The sequence below is a fragment of the Pelophylax lessonae genome, assembly GCF_965119305.1.
Source record: "Pelophylax lessonae genome assembly, chromosome: 4".
NCBI classification, from domain to species: Eukaryota; Metazoa; Chordata; class Amphibia; order Anura; family Ranidae; genus Pelophylax; species Pelophylax lessonae.
The window spans coordinates 446,837,151-446,856,660 of NC_138771.1; the positions used below are offsets into that span (position 1 = coordinate 446,837,151).

Consider the following 19,510-nt stretch of genomic DNA (forward strand, 5'->3'; position numbering starts at 1 on the left):
ATTTAATCAAAAACCTTTGGGGATCAGTTAAATTGGGGGATAGTCTGTGTTGGTACGTGTGAGAGAGATCCACCTTTCCAAGTTGTTGGGGTTCATCTCATACTTCTGAAGGTTTGAGGGTGCTGCCTGTTCCATACTCCCCCTACTCCTAGCCTTTTAGGGGTACAAACAATAGTAATTGGGGCCTAGTGTGGTTGTGTACGTGTGATATACATACACTTTTTTTGGATCATATTTTCTATTCCGCTATTTAATCAAAAACCTTTGGGGATCAGTTAAATTGGGGGATAGTCTGTGTTGGTACGTGTGAGAGAGATCCACCTTTCCAAGTTGTTGGGGTTCATCTCATACTTCTGAAGGTTTGAGGGTGCTGCCTGTTCCATACCCCCCCTACTCCTCATCTAGCCTTTTAGGGGTACAAACAATAGTAATTGGGGCCTAGTGTGGTTGTGTACGTGTGATATACATACACTTTTTTTGGATCATATTTTCTATTCCGCTATTTAATCAAAAACCTTTGGGGATCAGTTAAATTGGGGGATAGTCTGTGTTGGTACGTGTGAGAGAGATCCACCTTTCCAAGTTGTTGGGGTTCATCTCATACTTCTGAAGGTTTGAGGGTGCTGCCTGTTCCATACTCCCCCTACTCCTAGCCTTTTAGGGGTACAAACAATAGTAATTGGGGCCTAGTGTGGTTGTGTACGTGTGATATACATACACTTTTTTTGGATCATATTTTCTATTCCGCTATTTAATCAAAAACCTTTGGGGATCAGTTAAATTGGGGGATAGTCTGTGTTGGTACGTGTGAGAGAGATCCACCTTTCCAAGTTGTTGGGGTTCATCTCATACTTCTGAAGGTTTGAGGGTGCTGCCTGTTCCATACCCCCCCTACTCCTCATCTAGCCTTTTAGGGGTACAAACAATAGTAATTGGGGCCTAGTGTGGTTGTGTACGTGTGATATACATACACTTTTTTTGGATCATATTTTCTATTCCGCTATTTAATCAAAAACCTTTGGGGATCAGTTAAATTGGGGGATAGTCTGTGTTGGTACGTGTGAGAGAGATCCACCTTTCCAAGTTGTTGGGGTTCATCTCATACTTCTGAAGGTTTGAGGGTGCTGCCTGTTCCATACTCCCCCTACTCCTCATCTAGCCTTTTAGGGGTACAAACAATAGTAATTGGGGCCCAGTGTGGTTGTGTACGTGTGATATACATACACTTTTTTTGGATCATATTTTCTATTCCGCTATTTAATCAAAAACCTTTGGGGATCAGTTAAATTGGGGGATAGTCTGTGTTGGTACGTGTGAGAGAGATCCACCTTTCCAAGTTGTTGGGGTTCATCTCATACTTCTGAAGGTTTGAGGGTGCTGCCTGTTCCATACCCCCCCTACTCCTCATCTAGCCTTTTAGGGGTAGAAACAATAGTAATTGGGGCCTAGTGTGGTTGTGTACGTGTGATATACATACACTTTTTTTGGATCATATTTTCTATTCCGCTATTTAATCAAAAACCTTTGGGGATCAGTTAAATTGGGGGATAGTCTGTGTTGGTACGTGTGAGAGAGATCCACCTTTCCAAGTTGTTGGGGTTCATCTCATACTTCTGAAGGTTTGAGGGTGCTGCCTGTTCCATACCCCCCCTACTCCTCATCTAGCCTTTTAGGGGTACAAACAATAGTAATTGGGGCCTAGTGTGGTTGTGTACGTGTGATATACATACACTTTTTTTGGATCATATTTTCTATTCCGCTATTTAATCAAAAACCTTTGGGGATCAGTTAAATTGGGGGATAGTCTGTGTTGGTACGTGTGAGAGAGATCCACCTTTCCAAGTTTTTGGGGTTCATCTCATACTTCTGAAGATTTGAGGGTGCTGCATGTTCCATACTCCTCTTCCTCATCCTCCCTTTAGGGTAGGAAAAAATTTAATCGGGCCTAGTCTGTGTTTGTACGTGTGAGATACACAGTTTTTTATCCTATTCCGCTATTCAATACACACCCTTTTGGTGTAAAAAACATTAAATTGCGGCATAGTTTGCATATTTGACATTTGCATATATTGTGCCTTGTTGCGCTGTTTTGGGTACTCCACCAACATGGCCAGTGGCAATGACGCCATTCTCAGCTTAACTATCCCACTTCTATGCCTCCTTGAAAAAACAATTTGGGCGATGATGGAAGAGGATGTGGCACAGGATGAGGAGGAGGAGGAGGAGGATGAAGAGGTAACATTTCAAAGGCTTTCAGGGCAGTCATTCGCAAGGGGCTCCGAGGGTGGGTTCCTGCACACACAAACGCCAGGGACACAATTGTCCAGCAGGGGCACAGTTCTGGAGGATGAGGAGGATGAGGAGGAGGAGGAGCTGGAGGAGGAGATGGAACCATGTTCACAGCAGGGTGGCACCCAGGCCAGCTCATGGCCATCACTGGTGCGTGGCTGGGGGGATACAGAGGACACGGACGATACACCTCCCACAGAGGACAGCCTTTCGTCGCCTCTGGGCAGCCTGGCACACATGAGCGATTACATGCTGCAGTGTCTCCACAACGACCGCCGAGTTGCCCACATTCTAACTTGTGCTGATTACTGGGTGGCCACGCTGCTGGATCCCCGTTACAAGGACAACGTACCGTCCTTAATTCACTCACTGGAGCGCGATCGCAAGATGCGCGAGTACAAGCGCACGCTGGTAGACGCCATGCTGCTGGCATTCCCATCTGACAGCGGGGCCACAGTGGAAGCACAAGGCAGAGGAGGAGGAGGAGGAGGTCGCCAACGCAACCAGGGCACCGCCAGCACCTCAGAAGGCAGGGTTAGCATGGCCGAAATGTGGAAAAGCTTTGTCAGCACGCCACAACAAACAGCAGCACCAGCAGCTCAGATGGAACGTCTTAGCAGGAGGCAGCATTTTACCAACATGGTGGAGCAGTATGTGTGCACACGCCTACATGTAGTGAATGACGGGTCTGCCCCCTTCAACTTCTGGGTCTCCAAATTGGGCACATGGCCTGAGCTTGCCCTTTACGCCTTGGAGGTGCTGGCGTGCCCTGCAGCCAGTGTATTATCTGAACGGGTATTTAGCACGGCTGGGGGCGTTATAACAGACAAGCGCAGCCGCCTGTCCAGAGACAATGTGGACAAGCTCACGTTCATTAAAATGAACCAGGCATGGATCCCACGGGACTTTTCCGTACCTTATGCAGAATAGCAATGGATACCGACCTTACCCACCCATTGTTCCATTTTTGCTCTTTCTCACTCTTTTGGGGTGTACCCTCATTTAAAATTTTTGAAAAGAAGCAGTGTTGGCTACCTCGTCCTCCTCCTCAGGGCCAGATTAATGTAGGGGCTATTGGAGCTGCAGCTCCAGGCCCCTACCTTTTATATAGGCCCCGGGTTGGCCATATTCACTGTTACCGCTCTTCTGTCACTTGTAAACACAGAAGTCTGGCTTCTATGCTCGCTTCCCCAGGCAGCACCCTCAGAACCTCCCCACACAGCGTGAAGGCCGGACAAGGAGGGACAGTTGGCGATGCATGGATGTGTTTATGGGCTTCAGAGACAGCATCCCATGTTGAATTAGGCATGCATGGCTGCACCCTTCCTCCTCTGGGTGCATGGCAAGGCACGGCCCTTAAGGCCCTTCAAAATCCTCAGCACCAAGCCCATGATGCTGTTAATCCGGCCCTGGTCCTCCTCCACCGCCGCTTCCACCTACACCGCCCATAGGTGTGCGCAGCCTATTGCATTAAGGTGTGCACCCCAAAGTTGAAATACACATGCATGTGTTTGCCAGCAGGGAGAGTAATGTATCGGGGCCATGTACCTGTAGGCAAGGAGAAATAGAGCAGAGCAGGTCCCAGGGAGATCTTTCCCATCTCCTCACTGGCAATGCTATGTGCCCTAGGTGATTAGGGTGTGCCCAGGCACACCCAGCACACCCTGTGCGCACGCCTATGTCACCGCCACATCCACCACCACCTCAACCTCCCTCCTACTCCATATGGGCCTCGTCCTTCAGAGATGAAGAAGAACATTGTTTTATTTTTCTGTTTTTTTTTGTTGTTTTAAGTTATTTCCCTATCCACATTTGTTTGCAGAGCACTTGCCATGCTCTTAATTACGTTTTGCTGCCATTTGCAGCACTCTAGCCCTTTCCTTTGGTGTTTTAGAGCCATTTTAGTGCCTTAAAGTTCGGGTCCCCATTGACTTCAATGGGGTTCGGTGTCCGGGAAAAGTTCGGTAAAAGTCCGGGACACGGACCCGGACTTTTTTTTAAAGTTCGGCCGAACCCGTCGAACACGGACATCTAGGTGTCCGCTCAACCCTAGCTAGAAATGTACTCAGGCCTGCCTCATGAAAATGCTTAAACCCTGAGTACTAACATTGTATAATATATATAACATTGCCTGCCAACCCTCCAAAAACACCCTCCCACAAACCATGCTTAACCCCAAATCATAAAGGTGCTCCCAAAAACTTTAAACTCTACATGTTTCACATAATAAATTAGCTTCGTCAGGAGTGAAAAATAAATGCACCAAAGTAAAAGTGTCAAAGAAATAAAAAAAGTTTGTGGAGGGGACCAACTATCCCCACATGGTTAGAATCAAAATGGCGGCTTCCACCTTCCTTCCCTCTATTTATAAGGTTTTGCCATTCGGTGGGGAATATCACCATCCAGTGGGGAATAACCAAAAAGCAGGCTTCAAATCAGGGAAAGAGTAAAAAAGTATATCCAAATCCAAAGTATTGATCCAAATTGCCCTTCCTTTTACCCAATTTTGGTTGATCAATAACCCAAAATCTAAGTTGGTATGGTTCCCTATTGGGTACTTGTCGCATATGTCTAGCCAAAGTTCTCTCTCTATTAAGTGCTATATCACCAATATGTTCCAGGACTCGTCGCCGTAACTGGCGAATGGTTTTGCCCACATATGATTTGGGGCAAGGGCACTTAGCTGCATAGATCACTCCTGAGCTGCAATTATAAAATGATTTTAATCACAAGGAATAGGTGATAAATTAGATAAAACTGATCAACCCATTCACCCAGCGCTATATTAAAACAAACAATAAATATGATAGAAATCGAATTCCCTTAGGGGAAAAGTAAAGCAGCTGCTATAATTGTCAAAACAAACGATATCAAACAGGTGCAAAAAAAATTGACTTAATAAGCCTACTACAGTATAAGTAAAAAAATCACACTAGCAGCACTAATAGTCTACATAAACAGTCCACCAAAATAGAAGGAGCAATGCTCAGACGTTTTTACTCCCCAGCAGTGGCGGCTGGTGCTCAAAATTTCTTTTGGGGGGGGGGGGGGGGGTGCAAACAGAAAAATGTAATAGGCATTGCTTTGCGGCAAAAAAACGCTGTAAAAAATTGCATGACTTTGAGGTCACAAAAGTGTGTTAAAGGGCCTTCAGTAATTAAGGTATAGTGTGCCCCCTTTCAATGCAGAGAGACCAGCGTGCCCCCTTTCAATGCACAGTGACCAGCGTGCCCCCTTTCAATGCAGAGAGACCAGCGTGCCCCCTTTCAATGCAGAGTGACCAGCTTGCCCCCTTTCAATGCACAGTGACCAGCGTGCCCCCTTTCAATGCACAGTGACCAGCGTGCCCCCTATTAATGCACAGTGACCAGCGTGCCCCCTTTCAATGCACAGTAACCAGCGTGCCCCCTTTCAATGCAGTGACCAGCGTGCCCCCTTTCAATGCACAGTGACCAGCTGGCCCCCTTTCAATGCAGTGATCTGTGTACATGCCCCCTTCAATGCAGTGACCAGCGTACATGCCCCCTTCAATGCAGTGACCAGCGTACATGCCCCCTTCAATGCAGAATTCAGCGTACATGCCCCCAATGCAGAGACCAGCATACATGCCCCCTTCAATGCAGTGACCAGCATACCATTCCCCAAATGCAGAGACCAGCATACATGCCCCCTTCAATGCAGTGACCAGCATACCATTCCCCCAATGCAGAGACCAGCGTACATGCCCCCAATGCAGTGACCAGCATACATGCCCCAATGCAGAGTACATGCCCCCAATGCAGAGTACATGCCCCCAATGCAGAGTACATGCCCCCAATGCAGAGTATATGCCCCCAATGCAGAGTACATGCCCCCAATGCAGAGTACATGCCCCCAATGCAGAGTACATGCCCCCAATGCAGAGTACATGCCCGCAATGCAGAGTATATGCCCCCCAATGCAGAGTACATGCCCCCAATGCAGAGTACATGCCCCCAATGCAGAGTACATGCCCCCAATGCAGAGTATATGCCCCCAATGCAGAGTATATGCCCCCAATGCAGAGTACATGCCCTCAATGCAGAGTACATGCCCCCAATGCAGAGTACATGCCCCCAATGCAGAGTACATGCCCCAATGCAGAGTACATGCCCCAATGCAGAGTATATGCCCCCAATGCAGAGTACATGCCCCCAATGCAGAGTATATGCCCTCAATAAAGAGTATATGCCCCCAATGCAGAGATCAGCGTGCATGCCCCCAATCTAGTGACCAGCATACACGTCCCCAATGCAGAGATCAGCGTGCGTGCCCCCTTACCTACCTGGAGCAGCAGCGGCGGGTGGCGCATCTCCACGAGTCCTCCCAGCAGCGGCGGCGGGCGGCGCTCTCTACGAGTCCTTCCAGCAGCGGCGGCGGGAGGCTTCTTCTGAGTCCCGGTGACCGGCGGCGCGACTCCACGAGTCCTTCCGGTCCCGCCTCCTCCTCGGCCAATGGCAAGGGGTTTGCCTTGTGGCCAATCAGGAAGTGCATATCGGGCGCGCTTCCTGATTGGCCAGGAGGAGGATCGGTGTGACAATAGCGAATTTTTATTCGCTATTGTCACACACTGCTCTGCGCCCCGGGTCCACCCTTTGCATCGCCCTATTAGAGCCTCTGGCTCTAATCAGGTGATGGCAAATAAAAAAAAATCCCATTGTACTCCATGCGTCCGGCGCCCCTGCATGCAGATTAGGGGGCCAGACGCATGGATGGGGGGGCGGCGCCCCTGCGCCCTGTATACACCAGCCGCCACTGCTCCCCAGTGTCCAGGTGTTTCTTTCAGTATTCAGTGTAAGGATCGCAAAAAAGAAGAAGTCCGTGCTCCAATGATATCTAGTGCACCTCCACCGCACCACTGTGAAGCCCCTGCAGCAATTCACACTCACCAGATATGACTCATATTGCGCCTTTAACCATCCACTTTAATGCTTATACCACCCAGGAGATCCAAGTACCGCTGCTCACCAAGACAAATCGATCCAGATGATATTCAGCCACCTTGTATTACTTGGTCTCATAGAGTCTTCCTCTGCTCCTTGCACGCAACATGTTTGTCATCGTCTTGCCAATATGCAGTCTCAAGAGCCTGCTGACGTTTTGCATCAGCTACAGCCTTTGCCTCTGCCTTTCTGGCACGGGCAGCAGCAGACTTGGTATTTTCCCCCTGAAACTTTTTGGGCATCCCATAGCCAGGATTCTTCCCTTGCTTCCGCCCCCACTTCAGGTCGCGCTGTGATATCACCAATCTCATTCTCATTCAGACACTTCACAAACTCCCACAAAATGAATATGTCATCTAGAAAAGTTACCCAGAGAAGGATCCTAGATGTATAATGATCCATAGCTTCACTGAATACCAGAGTATGCTCCCACCAACCTAAAATGCAGTGTCCATAGCGGTGCCTTTCTGCTGTTTATACTGTATATTTGCACATCAAAGAGAAAGAAGTTGTGTTCCAGTATAAACTTTAATAGTTCCAAAAGGAACTCCGTATGTGTCCCGAAAACAACTCCTCTCACGTCCAAAAATAATCTGCATGCCTGTTTCCCCAAATCATGTCTGGTATTACTATACAGGGCTTCAACATCTAGGCTCGCTAGCCATGTATCCTCTTCTAAGGCTATGTCAGTCAACCTGATCACAAAATCCCTAGTGCCCGCAATATAGTACGTTAATTTGTGAACAAATGGACGCATTTTTTTTTTTTTAAAGCCCGTGGTGTGTGAACACACTCAAAAGACTTACACCAGGTGCATAAAAAGTGCACACACGCAAACGTGAGAAACACAAAAACTACACAGGGTGTGCGAATGGTCTGGCCTCCGAAGAGGTTGGACCTATACCTTGATCCCCCGGGGCGCAAGACTCCTGACAGGAACTGAACAAATGGATGCATGACAAAGTTGACATATTTGCTTGAACCTTCTGTCAGATTCTCATTGCCGAAAACCATTGAATAACCCGGACGCCTGTCCTACTGTTTGTGCACTTTAGGGAGAGTGTAGAAGGTTGCAGTAGTAGGGTGATTGTTAATTATAAACGCATGTTCGTCCTTGGAGAGTAGACCTCTATCAAGTGCTCTTTTCATTATACTTTTTAGTTCCTCTAGATATTCTAATGTAGGGTCTTTAATAACACCTCATTATTGGCTTCATTACTAAAGATGTCATAACACATCTTGAGGTTTCTGGTTATTCCCCACTAGATGGTGATATTCCTCACCAAATGGGAAAACCCTATAAATTAGAGGGAAGGAAGGGGGAAGCCGCCATTTTGATTCTAACCATGTGGGGATAGTTTGGTCACCGCCACAAACTTTTTTTTATTTCTTTTACTTTGGTGCATTTATTTTTCACTCCTGACAAAGCCTATTTATTAAGCAAAATATGTAGAGTTTATAGTTTTTGGAAGCACCTTTATGATTTGGGGTTGAGCATGGTTTGTGTGGAGTGTGTTTTTGGAGGGTTGGAAGGCAATGTTAGTACTCAGGGCTTTAGCATTTTCATGAGGCAGGCCTGAGTACTTTTCTAGCCTTTAGAATCATTAGGCAGGACAATTTATTATGTCAGTTTAGCTGCTAGTCAGTCATTTTTGGATAGTGCTAGGTTGGGAGAAGTGCTTAGGGCCTTGGCATTTTGATGAAGCAGGCCTATTTCAGCCTTCAGAATTCAATAGGCGATCAATTTGTCTTTGGACATTTGTCTATCAGTTTAGTTGCTAGCCAGCCCATTTCATTTGGATAGTGCTAGCATGTTAGGAGGCTTTAAGAGCAAGATTAGCCAGAGAAGTGTGTAGGGTGTGGCCATTTAGAAACAGATAGGCCACATCATTTGAGATTGACCTGACAGAATAGTTTGAAAGAGAGAGAGCTTCAATAAGGCAGGGTTTTAGTGACCAGTATAGCCTTTTGAGTCAGGTGAGATAGATTCTCACACCGCCCAATAATTACTTGGCAAGCAGTATCCACACACAGACATCAGTTACTGGCGGACAATTAAGGCCCGTATACACGTACCGATCGTCGGCCGAAAAGCGTCGGCCGATGACCGATCTGCCGATTGTAAGCTTGTTAGTATGATGCGTCCGACAGCCGTCAGCGCACATTCTGCCGACAAGAATCTGTCATGCAAGCATTAAAATTTTTGTATGCCGACACCAGAGCGGCCGATTGTTCGCCAGTCAGTACAGAATTCGGCCGACAGACCGCAGATTTGCAAGACTGGGCATGCTCAGAAAAGAAAAAGCACAGGGAAAGTTAACCATTACATGACATCACTTCTGCAGTCGGCTGTAGTCGGCGGACAAAATTCTTGTGCTGTCTTTGCACTTTTCAACAGACACCGACAGCCCGGGGACAAAAGACGGCCGATCGTTCGCCGGCGATCGGTACGTGTGTACGGGGCTTAAGTTGTAGAAAGGACACTTTGAATAGAAGTTAGAGAGATTGTGTTTTTTTGCATCCTTTAGCTCTGGTCAGCAGGAACAGTAAGTTGAGGCTTGTAGCTACTAAATCCCTGGATTGTATAGAAGGGAGGTTTTGTACCATTTCTGCTCTCATTCTATATTTTTATTTTTATTTTTTTCCTCTCCTGTGGTCTGAGTTTTCAATACGTATGTAATAATCGCTCGTACATTGCTGGCCAACCAATAAATACACCCTCCCTTTATTTCCATATACAGTCCAGATTATGTTTTATAGAAACTAATAAAAGTTATATTTTAATACCCATGGCATAAGGTATGTCAGGGAATGCACCCTTAGTCCTGTGTAGTCTGATTTTGATCAAATGCTACACCAGCTTGTTGAAAAAATTGTAGCAAAAAATACAAATTAAAAATACATAAAAATAAATTCCAGTAAAAATAAAAAAAAGTTAGCTCCAGGTCCCAACAAACACAAACAATTTAACAGGATAAATCATTGTAGAAAAACACCTCTATGTGTGATTTTTGTGTAATATGGCAGAGTGGTAAAGTATACATTCTTACTGTATACATTATATATCTAAAATATAATTTTCCACAAAGCTAACATATTTTCAAAGCCTGAAACAAATCTGTAGGATTTAAGGGGTTTAAAGCAAATGTGATTTGCTCATGAAGTGCAAAACAGATTAAATGTAATGTACCCATCCTCAGCAACACATTCTCACCTTTCATTCACTCTTCTGGCAGTTCATTCAGCCATTGGGATTGATGGTACTTTAGTGTATGGAGAAGCATGAGACTAGCACTTCTTTGGCGATTGGCCCAGGGCTGTCACATGAGGGCAGGCAGGCAGCCCTCAGCCCTGCATAAGCTCTGGCTAGAGAGACTTGGATCATACACAGGACTTCCTTTACCTTTTCTCCTGGTGGCTGAATGGACCAGTAAAAGGAGCAAAGAAAAAGTATGTGCTGCTAGGACTAGCATTTAAGTGAACTCGCTGCTTTGACCTGCATCGGCAAAACACTGGTTTCCTTTAATGTGATGAGGAAAAGGTACTTAGACCGTGAATGACAAACTGATTTTTTTTTTGTGTAGCTTGCTGCTCTTTGTACATTAATATTTGCTATACTAAATAAGCCTAGCAATGCTGTTTCAAGAAGAAAGAAGATTGTTTCACCACCATCATGCCATCACACTATCATTCATCTGAAAGTACTGAGATGCACATGTAACAGTACGTACCTGAGACCTCTTCAACCAGCTTGTTGTTTTTGTACCAGAGAATGCTGGGGATGGGGGTGCCATCAGCCTCACAGCGCATCCGCATGGAGTCACTGACATTCACCATCTTGTCCGTCAGATCAAACCGCATGTGTGGAGCTTCCTGTGCTGCAAAGGAGATGCAGTGCTTTAATAAAAATATGCACCATATTTTTTATGGTACATTTCTTCCACTGATACCATCATGCACTGTATGTTACAGACCATTTAAATGAAGGGTATCTTAGTACTGTAGCAATGCTTCCAGGCATTGGGCCTGAGGTGGGTCTGCCATTGTTAGCGGTAACACATCCAACACATTAAGTTGTGAACCCAGGTGTGAGAACTGAGACAATGACCATTGCGGCATCTTTGGTTTGTTTTGTTTATTGTATATTGGGGATGGGAGAAGGGAATGAGTGGGATACTCCTCTGGCTCAACTAAGTTAACTGGGACTTTATACAAAAATGCCCATTGGCGCTGTCTTGACGCCAGCTGAATGCCGACCAGCGCTTCCTGACGCTTGAAAATACTGCTTTGCTGAACTAGTGCTGGAACCTTGACTTTAACTTGTTTGTTAACTCAGAAGATCCAGGACTGTAGAACTCTTGACTCCTGACACTCGATTTAGCTCAAAAGTCACTGAACAGCTCCCTCTAGCCCTTCACTGACTGAGGTAGCTCGTTGTCACTGCTTGTGCTGCTGCAACTCTCAACTCTGTACACTGCACACTGTACACATTAGCTCTTCAGGGACCAACTGCTGGCGCTCCCTCTAATACTTCAGGGTCCTCTAACTAGGTACCCCCTCTAACACTTCAGGGTCCTCTGACTAGTCATCCCCTCTAACACTTCAGGGTCCTCTGACTAGGCACCCCCTTTACAGCTAGCTGACTCCTGGATCCCTGGAACCTTCTCTGGAGTGGTCCCCTCTACACTTGGCAGACCCCTAGGGGCAGTTCAGAGTACTCACCACTTTGGCAGGCTCTTTCCTGGACCTGAAACCCTCTTCCTCCACTGGTCCTCGGCACACCGCAGGGAGGGGCAAGGGAGGGCGAGTGCCCCCCCCTGGAATGTCAACTTCCTTCCTTCCATCCAGTCTCCAGTCAGAAGTGCACTGTTTTAATTGTGCCCGCCGCCGTGCAATGCAGCCGATTGCTGCCAAGTGATCCGCAGCCGCGGCTGAGCCGGCTCCCTCCTCTCCTCTCTCTTATTGTCCTCCTCTCCCTTCCGAGTCCGACAGCTGTAGGGGGGCGGGCCGGGCCGAGGATGGAAGTCTGGAGGGCGGAGCTGAGGCCCGCAGAGGAAAGGAGCCTGGACTGGAGGACTTGGAGAGAGAGGCAGCGGCGGGACGAGTGCGACGCAGACACACAACAAGTGAAGGCGCCGCGTGAGACTGACAATGACTGACTGTGAGAGACCGGTGAGGAAAACAAGTAAGTCACTGTCCCTCAGTCACTCACAGGAGAATTTCAATTGAATGGCATGATGAATAGAGCGCTGCACTTCCCTGCCCTGGCTGTACCTTTACTCCTCCTGCTTCCTCTGGCCTGGTGCATAATATCCCACCAAATTCATCCTATTCCATTCCCTGGGGTTAAAATTGAATAGAGGACTGCCACTGGCCCTGACTCACAACAATGGGATAAATTTGATGGGTTATGTTATGCACCAGGCCAGAGAAAGCAGGAGGAGTACTGCTTATGCACCAGCGGCAGGAGGAGAGACTTTCCTGCCTCAGCCTACGTTCACATTGGTCCGATTTGACATGTCAAATCGCATGTCAAATTGGAGCCAATTGCCGGCAATGGCATCGGCGGAATCGGTGCGATGCGGACTTTGAGGCGCCATACCGATTCCCAAAAGTAGTTTCTGTACTACTTTTGGCGATTTGGGGGGCAATTTCCATAGACATCTGTGCAGGAACCCGCACAGATGTCTGTGAAATCGCCACTGAAGTCAGACTAAAACACCGGCTTGAAATCGTGCCAGTTCAGCTGGTCCCCAGCCACCCGGGATTGTCAAGGAGACTGACAGAACTGCTGTCTGCCTATGTAAACAAGGCAGGCGGCTGTTCTGTCAAACAGAAAGGGAAAGATTGTGTGTTCCTAGTAATCAGGAACAGCGATCTCTCTCTTCCTGCAGTCAGTCCACTCCCCCTACAGTAAGCAAGCACTCCCTAGGAGCACACTTAACCCCTTGATCGCCACTGTATTGGTGTCAATGGTCCCCAAAAAGTGTCACTTAGTGTCAGATTTGGCAGTCGCAATGTCGCAGTCCCGCAACAAATTGCTGATCACCACCATTACTAATAAAAATAATAAAAAATAAAAAAGTCCAAATCCTTCCGGTCCAGAAGGGGTTAACCACTTCAGCCCCGGAAGGTTTTACCCCCTTAATGACCAGACCATTTTTTGCAAAACGGCACTGCGTTGCTTTAACTGACAACTGCGCGGTCGTGCAACGCTGTACCCAAATAAAATTGATGTCCTTTTTTTCCCACAAACTGAGCTTTCTTTTGGCGGTATTTGATCTCTCGTGCTTTTTTTTGATTATGCGCTATAAACAAAATAAGAGCGTCAATTTTGAAAAAAAAAAAAAACTATATTTTTTACTTTCTGCTATAAAACATTCCCAATAAAAAAATGTAAAAAATCTAATTGTTTTCATCAATTTAGGCCAATTTGTATTCTTCTACATATTTTTGGTAAAAAAAATCCCAAAAAGCGTATAATAATTGGTTTGCGCAAAAGTTATCGCGTTTACAAACTACGGGGTATATTTTTGGACTTTTCATTTTTTTTTACATTTTTTATTAGTAATGGTGGTTATCAGCGATTTTTATCTGGACTGCGACATTGCGGCAGACAAATCTGACACAGGGTGACACTTTTTGGGGACCAGTGACACCAAAACAGTTATCAGTGCTAAATAATATGCACTGTTACTGTATAAATGACACTGGCAGGGAAGGGGTTAACACTCGGAGTGATCAAGAGGTTAAATGTGTGTCCCTAGTGTGTTTTCTTACTGTGCGGGGGATGGGTAGAACACAGGCAGAGAGAGATCGGTAATTCAACTTCACTGAATAGTCAGATCCCTCGCTGCCTGTCTGACAGGAGAGCCGCCTTGTATTGTTTACATACAAGGCGGCTATCCTGTCAGTGTCACTGACGATTGCAGGAGGCCGGCGGCGATTGAGCCGCCTCCTCCCCTGGCCTGCCTCCTGCTGTGTCTAAACGTGTTTTTTTTTATAATACAGTTGTAATGCCTTTAACGTGTGTATGAATAATGTGGTGCATTCAATAGTGTAAACATAAAAACAGATTAGAAACTGCTAATCAGACAATTTGCAGCTTGATCCTTCTATTAAGCTTTTGCATCAGGTTTCTCAAACCTTTGCATGCCTGCGCTTTATGAGATAATGACTAAGCCCCTCCCCTTCATGACATTGTCAAAAAGAGGCGGAGCATGGGTGACCTTAAAAAAGTTCTGCGGATGCCCATGGGAACAAACGAACCCCCTGAGCAACAATGTTGTTTTTTTTCTAAGTTGTTTCTTCTTGAAACTCCAGACTTACATTGATGGACATACAGCTGGCTTTGTATCTATCACTCATACAGACTTTTCGCCTCTAAAATTCATGTGGCCAGTGGTGGTGCCACCTAAGACTCTGTAAAGAAAAGCCAACACTCAATATAAAATGTAGCTCTTGACAAAAAGGGCCTGTGTGCCTTTGAAACATGCATTAGTGATTGCTGTTTGCAGAAAAAGAGATATATCTTATATGGAGTGCTGGCCTTTCTTCACACTGCATCTTTCTAAGAAGGTGCAAAATGGTATATCTGTTGCTTTCCATAGGGCGCATTTAAACAATATAAAAACATTTCAAATAGTTTAAACTAGGTCCAAGGGATCAGCTGCTATTTAAGGATCTCTGCTTCTTATCAACCAGGGAGAAGCAGTTGGAATTTCTTGTCATTAAAAACAAACTTAGTGGACTAACGTGCTAACAAGAAGCTAGTAAAAAAAAAAAAAAAAGATGAATATGTGCAAAATGAACTTAAAAAATGTAGTCATCAGTGCATATAGTTTAATATCTTCATAAGTGATATTGCAAAAGGCCTCGATGGTAAGGTTTGTCTTTTTGCTGATGACACAAAGATATGTAACAGGGTTGATGTTCCTGGAGGGAAACGCCAAATGGAAAAGGATTTAGGAAAACTAGAAGAATGGTCAGAACTCTGGCAACTGAAATTTAATGTGGATAAGTGCAAGATAATGCACCTGGGACGTAAAAACCCAAGGGCAGAATATAGAATATTTGACACAGTCCTGACCTCAGTATCTGAGGAAAGGGATTTAGGAGTAATTATTTCAGAAGACTTAAAGATGGGAAGACAATGTAATAGAGCAGCACGAAATGCCAGCAGAATGCTTGGATGTATAGGGAGAGGTATAAGCAGTAGAAAGAGAGAAGTGCTTATGCCGCTGTACAGAACACTGGTGAGACCTCACTTGGAGTATTGTGCGCAGTACTGGAGGCCATATCTCCAGAAGGATATAGATACTCTAGAGAGAGTTCAGAGAAGAGCTACTAAACTAGTACATGGATTGCAGGAAAAAAACTTACCAGGAAAGGTTAAAGGACCTTAACATGTATAGCTTGGAAGAAAGAAGAGACAGAGGGGATATGATAGAAACTTTTAAATACATAAAGGGAATCAACTCGGTAAAGGAGGAGAGCATATTTAAAAGAAGAAAAACTGCCACAAGAGGACACAGTTTTAAATTAGAGGGGCAAAGGTTTAAAAGTAATATGAGGAAGTATTACTTTACTGAGAGAGTAGTGGATGCATGGAATAACCTTCCTGCAGAAGTGGTAGCTGCAAATACAGTGAAGGAGTTTAAGCATGCATGGGATAGGCATAATCTATCCTTCATATAAGATAGGGCCAGGGACTATTCATAGGATTCAGATATATTGGGCAGACTAGATGGGCCAAATGGTTCTTATCTGCCGACACATTCTATGTTTCTATGTTTCTATATAGTTGCAACCATTTATTATGAAAATGTGTGATTAAAGCCAGAACGCCCCTTGTCCAATTGGTTTACAAAACAGACACAAAACAACTTCTACTGTAATTATACTTACACAAGGTTAGAGTAAACTGCTTACCAAAACATGGTGAATAGAAAAGGCAGTTTATTGTGTGGCACTAAATGATTTAACTTCACACATTATTTAGATGATTGTCCTGAAATGGTGTGTGGTGTGTTGTTTAAATTTGGCAAAAAAATGGGTATACATGGTGTATATTAACTAATATTTGTGGTCTATCTTTTTCTTGGTTAGAAGTGACTGCCTCATATGTCTTTCAACAATATTGCATGGCTTGAGAATGAAATCAGCCCATTCCCACCATTTCTATTTTTTTAAGTTTCTTTACCAACCTAACTTTGTATTCATCTCTTACCACACCAAAAGGTTCTCTTCTGCAGTTGATCTCAGGTTCCAGACCTGTAGTAACCACTTCTTACTACACACAGGGCTTTTTTTCAGCTGGAACTTGGTGGAACTCAGTTCCACCACCTCTGGCTCAGGCCCTCTGCTCCCCAATCACGACTATCACTTGTAAATACAGAAGTCTTCTGTGTTTACAAGTGACAGCCTGTCTCCCAACAGCTCACACATATCTGATCTCCTGAACAGCTCCTACTGAGTGCAGGATGGGAACAAGGGAGATGCCTACACCCCTACTGGATGATCTCCCTGCAAGTAAGAGAGGTGGAGCCCCCTACAGTGTATGGGGAAGTAATAGAGAAGGCTGAGTGCTTCAGCTTAATAAAGAAACAAAAGTAAGATGTAGATGTAGAAGATGGTGAAGCTTTTAAGGAGGAGGGGTGGAGAAGAGGGGACAGTGGAGGTAGGGTTGCATGCAGAGGTCAAGTTGAAGAGGGGTGAAAGTAAGATGTGTATTGGGGAAGAAGGCTGAACTCTGCAGTCTGTATTCAGTGCACTCCTGAACTCCACACTATGTACATAATGCACCCCCAAATTATGCATGTAGCACACCCCTGAACTCTGCACTCCGTGTGTAACCCCCAACCCAACTCTGCACTTGGTATTTAATGCACTCCTGGCATTTAGCTCCCCTTTAAGATCCTCCCACTGTTAGTGAAATTTGACCACAGCCACTATTTGATGCGGTTTGGAGGGTGTGTGTGTATTTGGGGGGGGGGGGGGTCATGGTTGGGTTGAGTTCCTGCACCTATTTTCTGAGAAAAAAAAGCCCTGCCTACACAGGTTAGTCCCGTCTTGTCACACATCACCTCAGGTTCCAACCAAAGTTGTTATCATTTCATGTTATTTTTGATGATATTATTACTTTTTTTTAAAAATGTTGTGAACCTAAGGTTAACCTTCTTAGCGGTATTCCCGAGCATGGCTCGGGGTTAAATTTCAGAGCCAAAAGCGGTAACCCCGAGCCACACTCGGGGTACCGCCAGAAGCATCGCTGGATCCTGTAAGCAGGGTTACTTACCTTGTCACCGGGATCCAGCGATGTATCCCAGTGGTGTCTAGCGGTGGTTCTTCCTCCCGATCCTCTCCGTGCCCCGGCTTCCGTCTCCTGCAACGTGACGTTCGCAGGGGGGTGGAACCGGCGGCAAATTCAAATGTAAAACACACCAAACACACTGATACAGTTCAAAATAAAAAAAAATCACATTAGTTTGCCCCCCAGTGCCCTTTCCTGCAGTTTTACCAGTTTTACTGTACTTTTTATGTGTGTGTATATATATATATATATATATATAATGTATACAGTTGGTTTGGGCTGCTCATTCACAAGAATTACATGCAAAATAATGGTACCGCTTTCAGCACCTAAAATCCAAAAGAATCATACCGCCAGGGAGGTTAAAGACCCTCCATTCAGAGGCTCCAGTATCATCCAATTAAACATATAAACAACCGTGGATATTTTTTTATTTTAAGATTCTTTGCATAGGAGGATTTACCCGTCAATTTATAAATACATTTTCTATTTTGTTCCTGACTACATGTAACTCTAAAATGTATTGGTTTTACTCCACACCTTCACTATGTCTTTTACTACATGTGTTTTTACTGCACCTATTTCAGCTGGTAACAAACAAGTCTGGCATCTACCAATGGGCATCAATCCAAATGTTGGTACTCACGCAGAACAGAAATATATTTCTTCTGACAGTGCTTCTCCCTCGTTTTTCGGTTCTGGACCTCACAGACATAATCACCCTCATCTTCCAGGGATATGTTGGGGATATTGAGTACCAGTGCTGCGGTATTGGTTCCTGACTGTTGCCTCAGCTCTCCTTTAATACGGGCAGCATACTGATGAACGTTCTTACATTCCAGGACAAGTGGGTTCCCCTCAGCATCATGTAGAGTGAGTAAGTTAAGACGATACCACTGTAGGTTCTCATAGGTGTAATTATCTGCATGGCAGCTCAGACTTAGATTCTGTCCTTCTATTGGTTCCTGGGAAGGCTGGGGATCAATACGAAAGCCATCTGGGATTGCTGTGAAGAAGAAAATTTGTCAAAGTTAGCAAGGAAGCTAACAGTGCTTTAAGTCATGGGTGTCCAACCTTTTGGCTTCTCTGGGCCACATTGAGTATAGAGTGTTAAGGTATATATGTAATAAAACGTGCCTGTGCCCTTTCCGCGTCACGACCCCCCCCCCCCCTGCACCCCCCCCCTGCACTAATATAACACAACTAGAGGATGATGAAATGAAATACAATTAGTATACAGAGGTTTACTTCTTCTGAGAGATATTAAAGGAACACTCCAAACACCATGACCACTTCAGTGATTTGAAGTGGTAAAGGAGGGAGGAGTCAGGAACACTGCACATGCTGGGATATTTACAGTTATGTGCTGGGGGATAGTTGCAGCCCTAGCACATGTGACTTAGGCAGCCAGAAAAAGTCATGTCCTTATTCATACATGTAAGAACAAGGACATGACATATTATGACAAAACTAGTTATTAAAAAACATATTGCAACATTTTACACATGCTAATGCACACACCTTTTCTACCTTTTTTGCAGACTGTTGGCGGTTATTGCTGGCGGGTACTGCTGGTCATGCGGGTACTGCTGGTCATGACGTTGGGTACTGCTGGAGGAAGCAGTGGTTGCAGTATAGAGCAGAGCTGCTGCTTCCTGTATGGCTCCTGTCACAGGCGGAGGAGGGGTGCATTTCATATAACTCCGCCTGTGACAGAGCCGGAACTATACAGGAAGCAGCGGCTCTGTCACTGACTGCAGACATCCTAAGTCTACCGCGGCAGCTGGGAGATCCCACGGCACTTGCAGCCTTGTGCATGTCCATCCAATGCAGCCTACACAGTGCCCATCCAATGAAGCCTCACCAGTGCATGCCCATCCAATGCAGCCTGATCAGTGCCCATCCAATGCAGCCTCACCAGTGCATGCCCATCCAATGCAGCCTGATC

The 19,510-nt window shown here is 45.5% G+C and overlaps 1 protein-coding gene across 1 annotated transcript in view; it reads right to left on the reverse strand.

The window, feature by feature from the left end:
- Positions 1 to 19,510, reverse strand: part of FLT4 (fms related receptor tyrosine kinase 4) — a 358,183-nt gene that overhangs the window by 79,203 nt on the left and 259,470 nt on the right. The window contains exons 13-14 of the mRNA XM_082253130.1: positions 18,209 to 18,568; positions 10,982 to 11,128 (exon numbers count right to left, since the gene is read on the reverse strand). Of these exons, the coding sequence (XP_082109256.1) occupies positions 10,982 to 11,128; positions 18,209 to 18,568 (507 nt within the window). The remainder of the gene's footprint in view (positions 1 to 10,981; positions 11,129 to 18,208; positions 18,569 to 19,510) is intronic.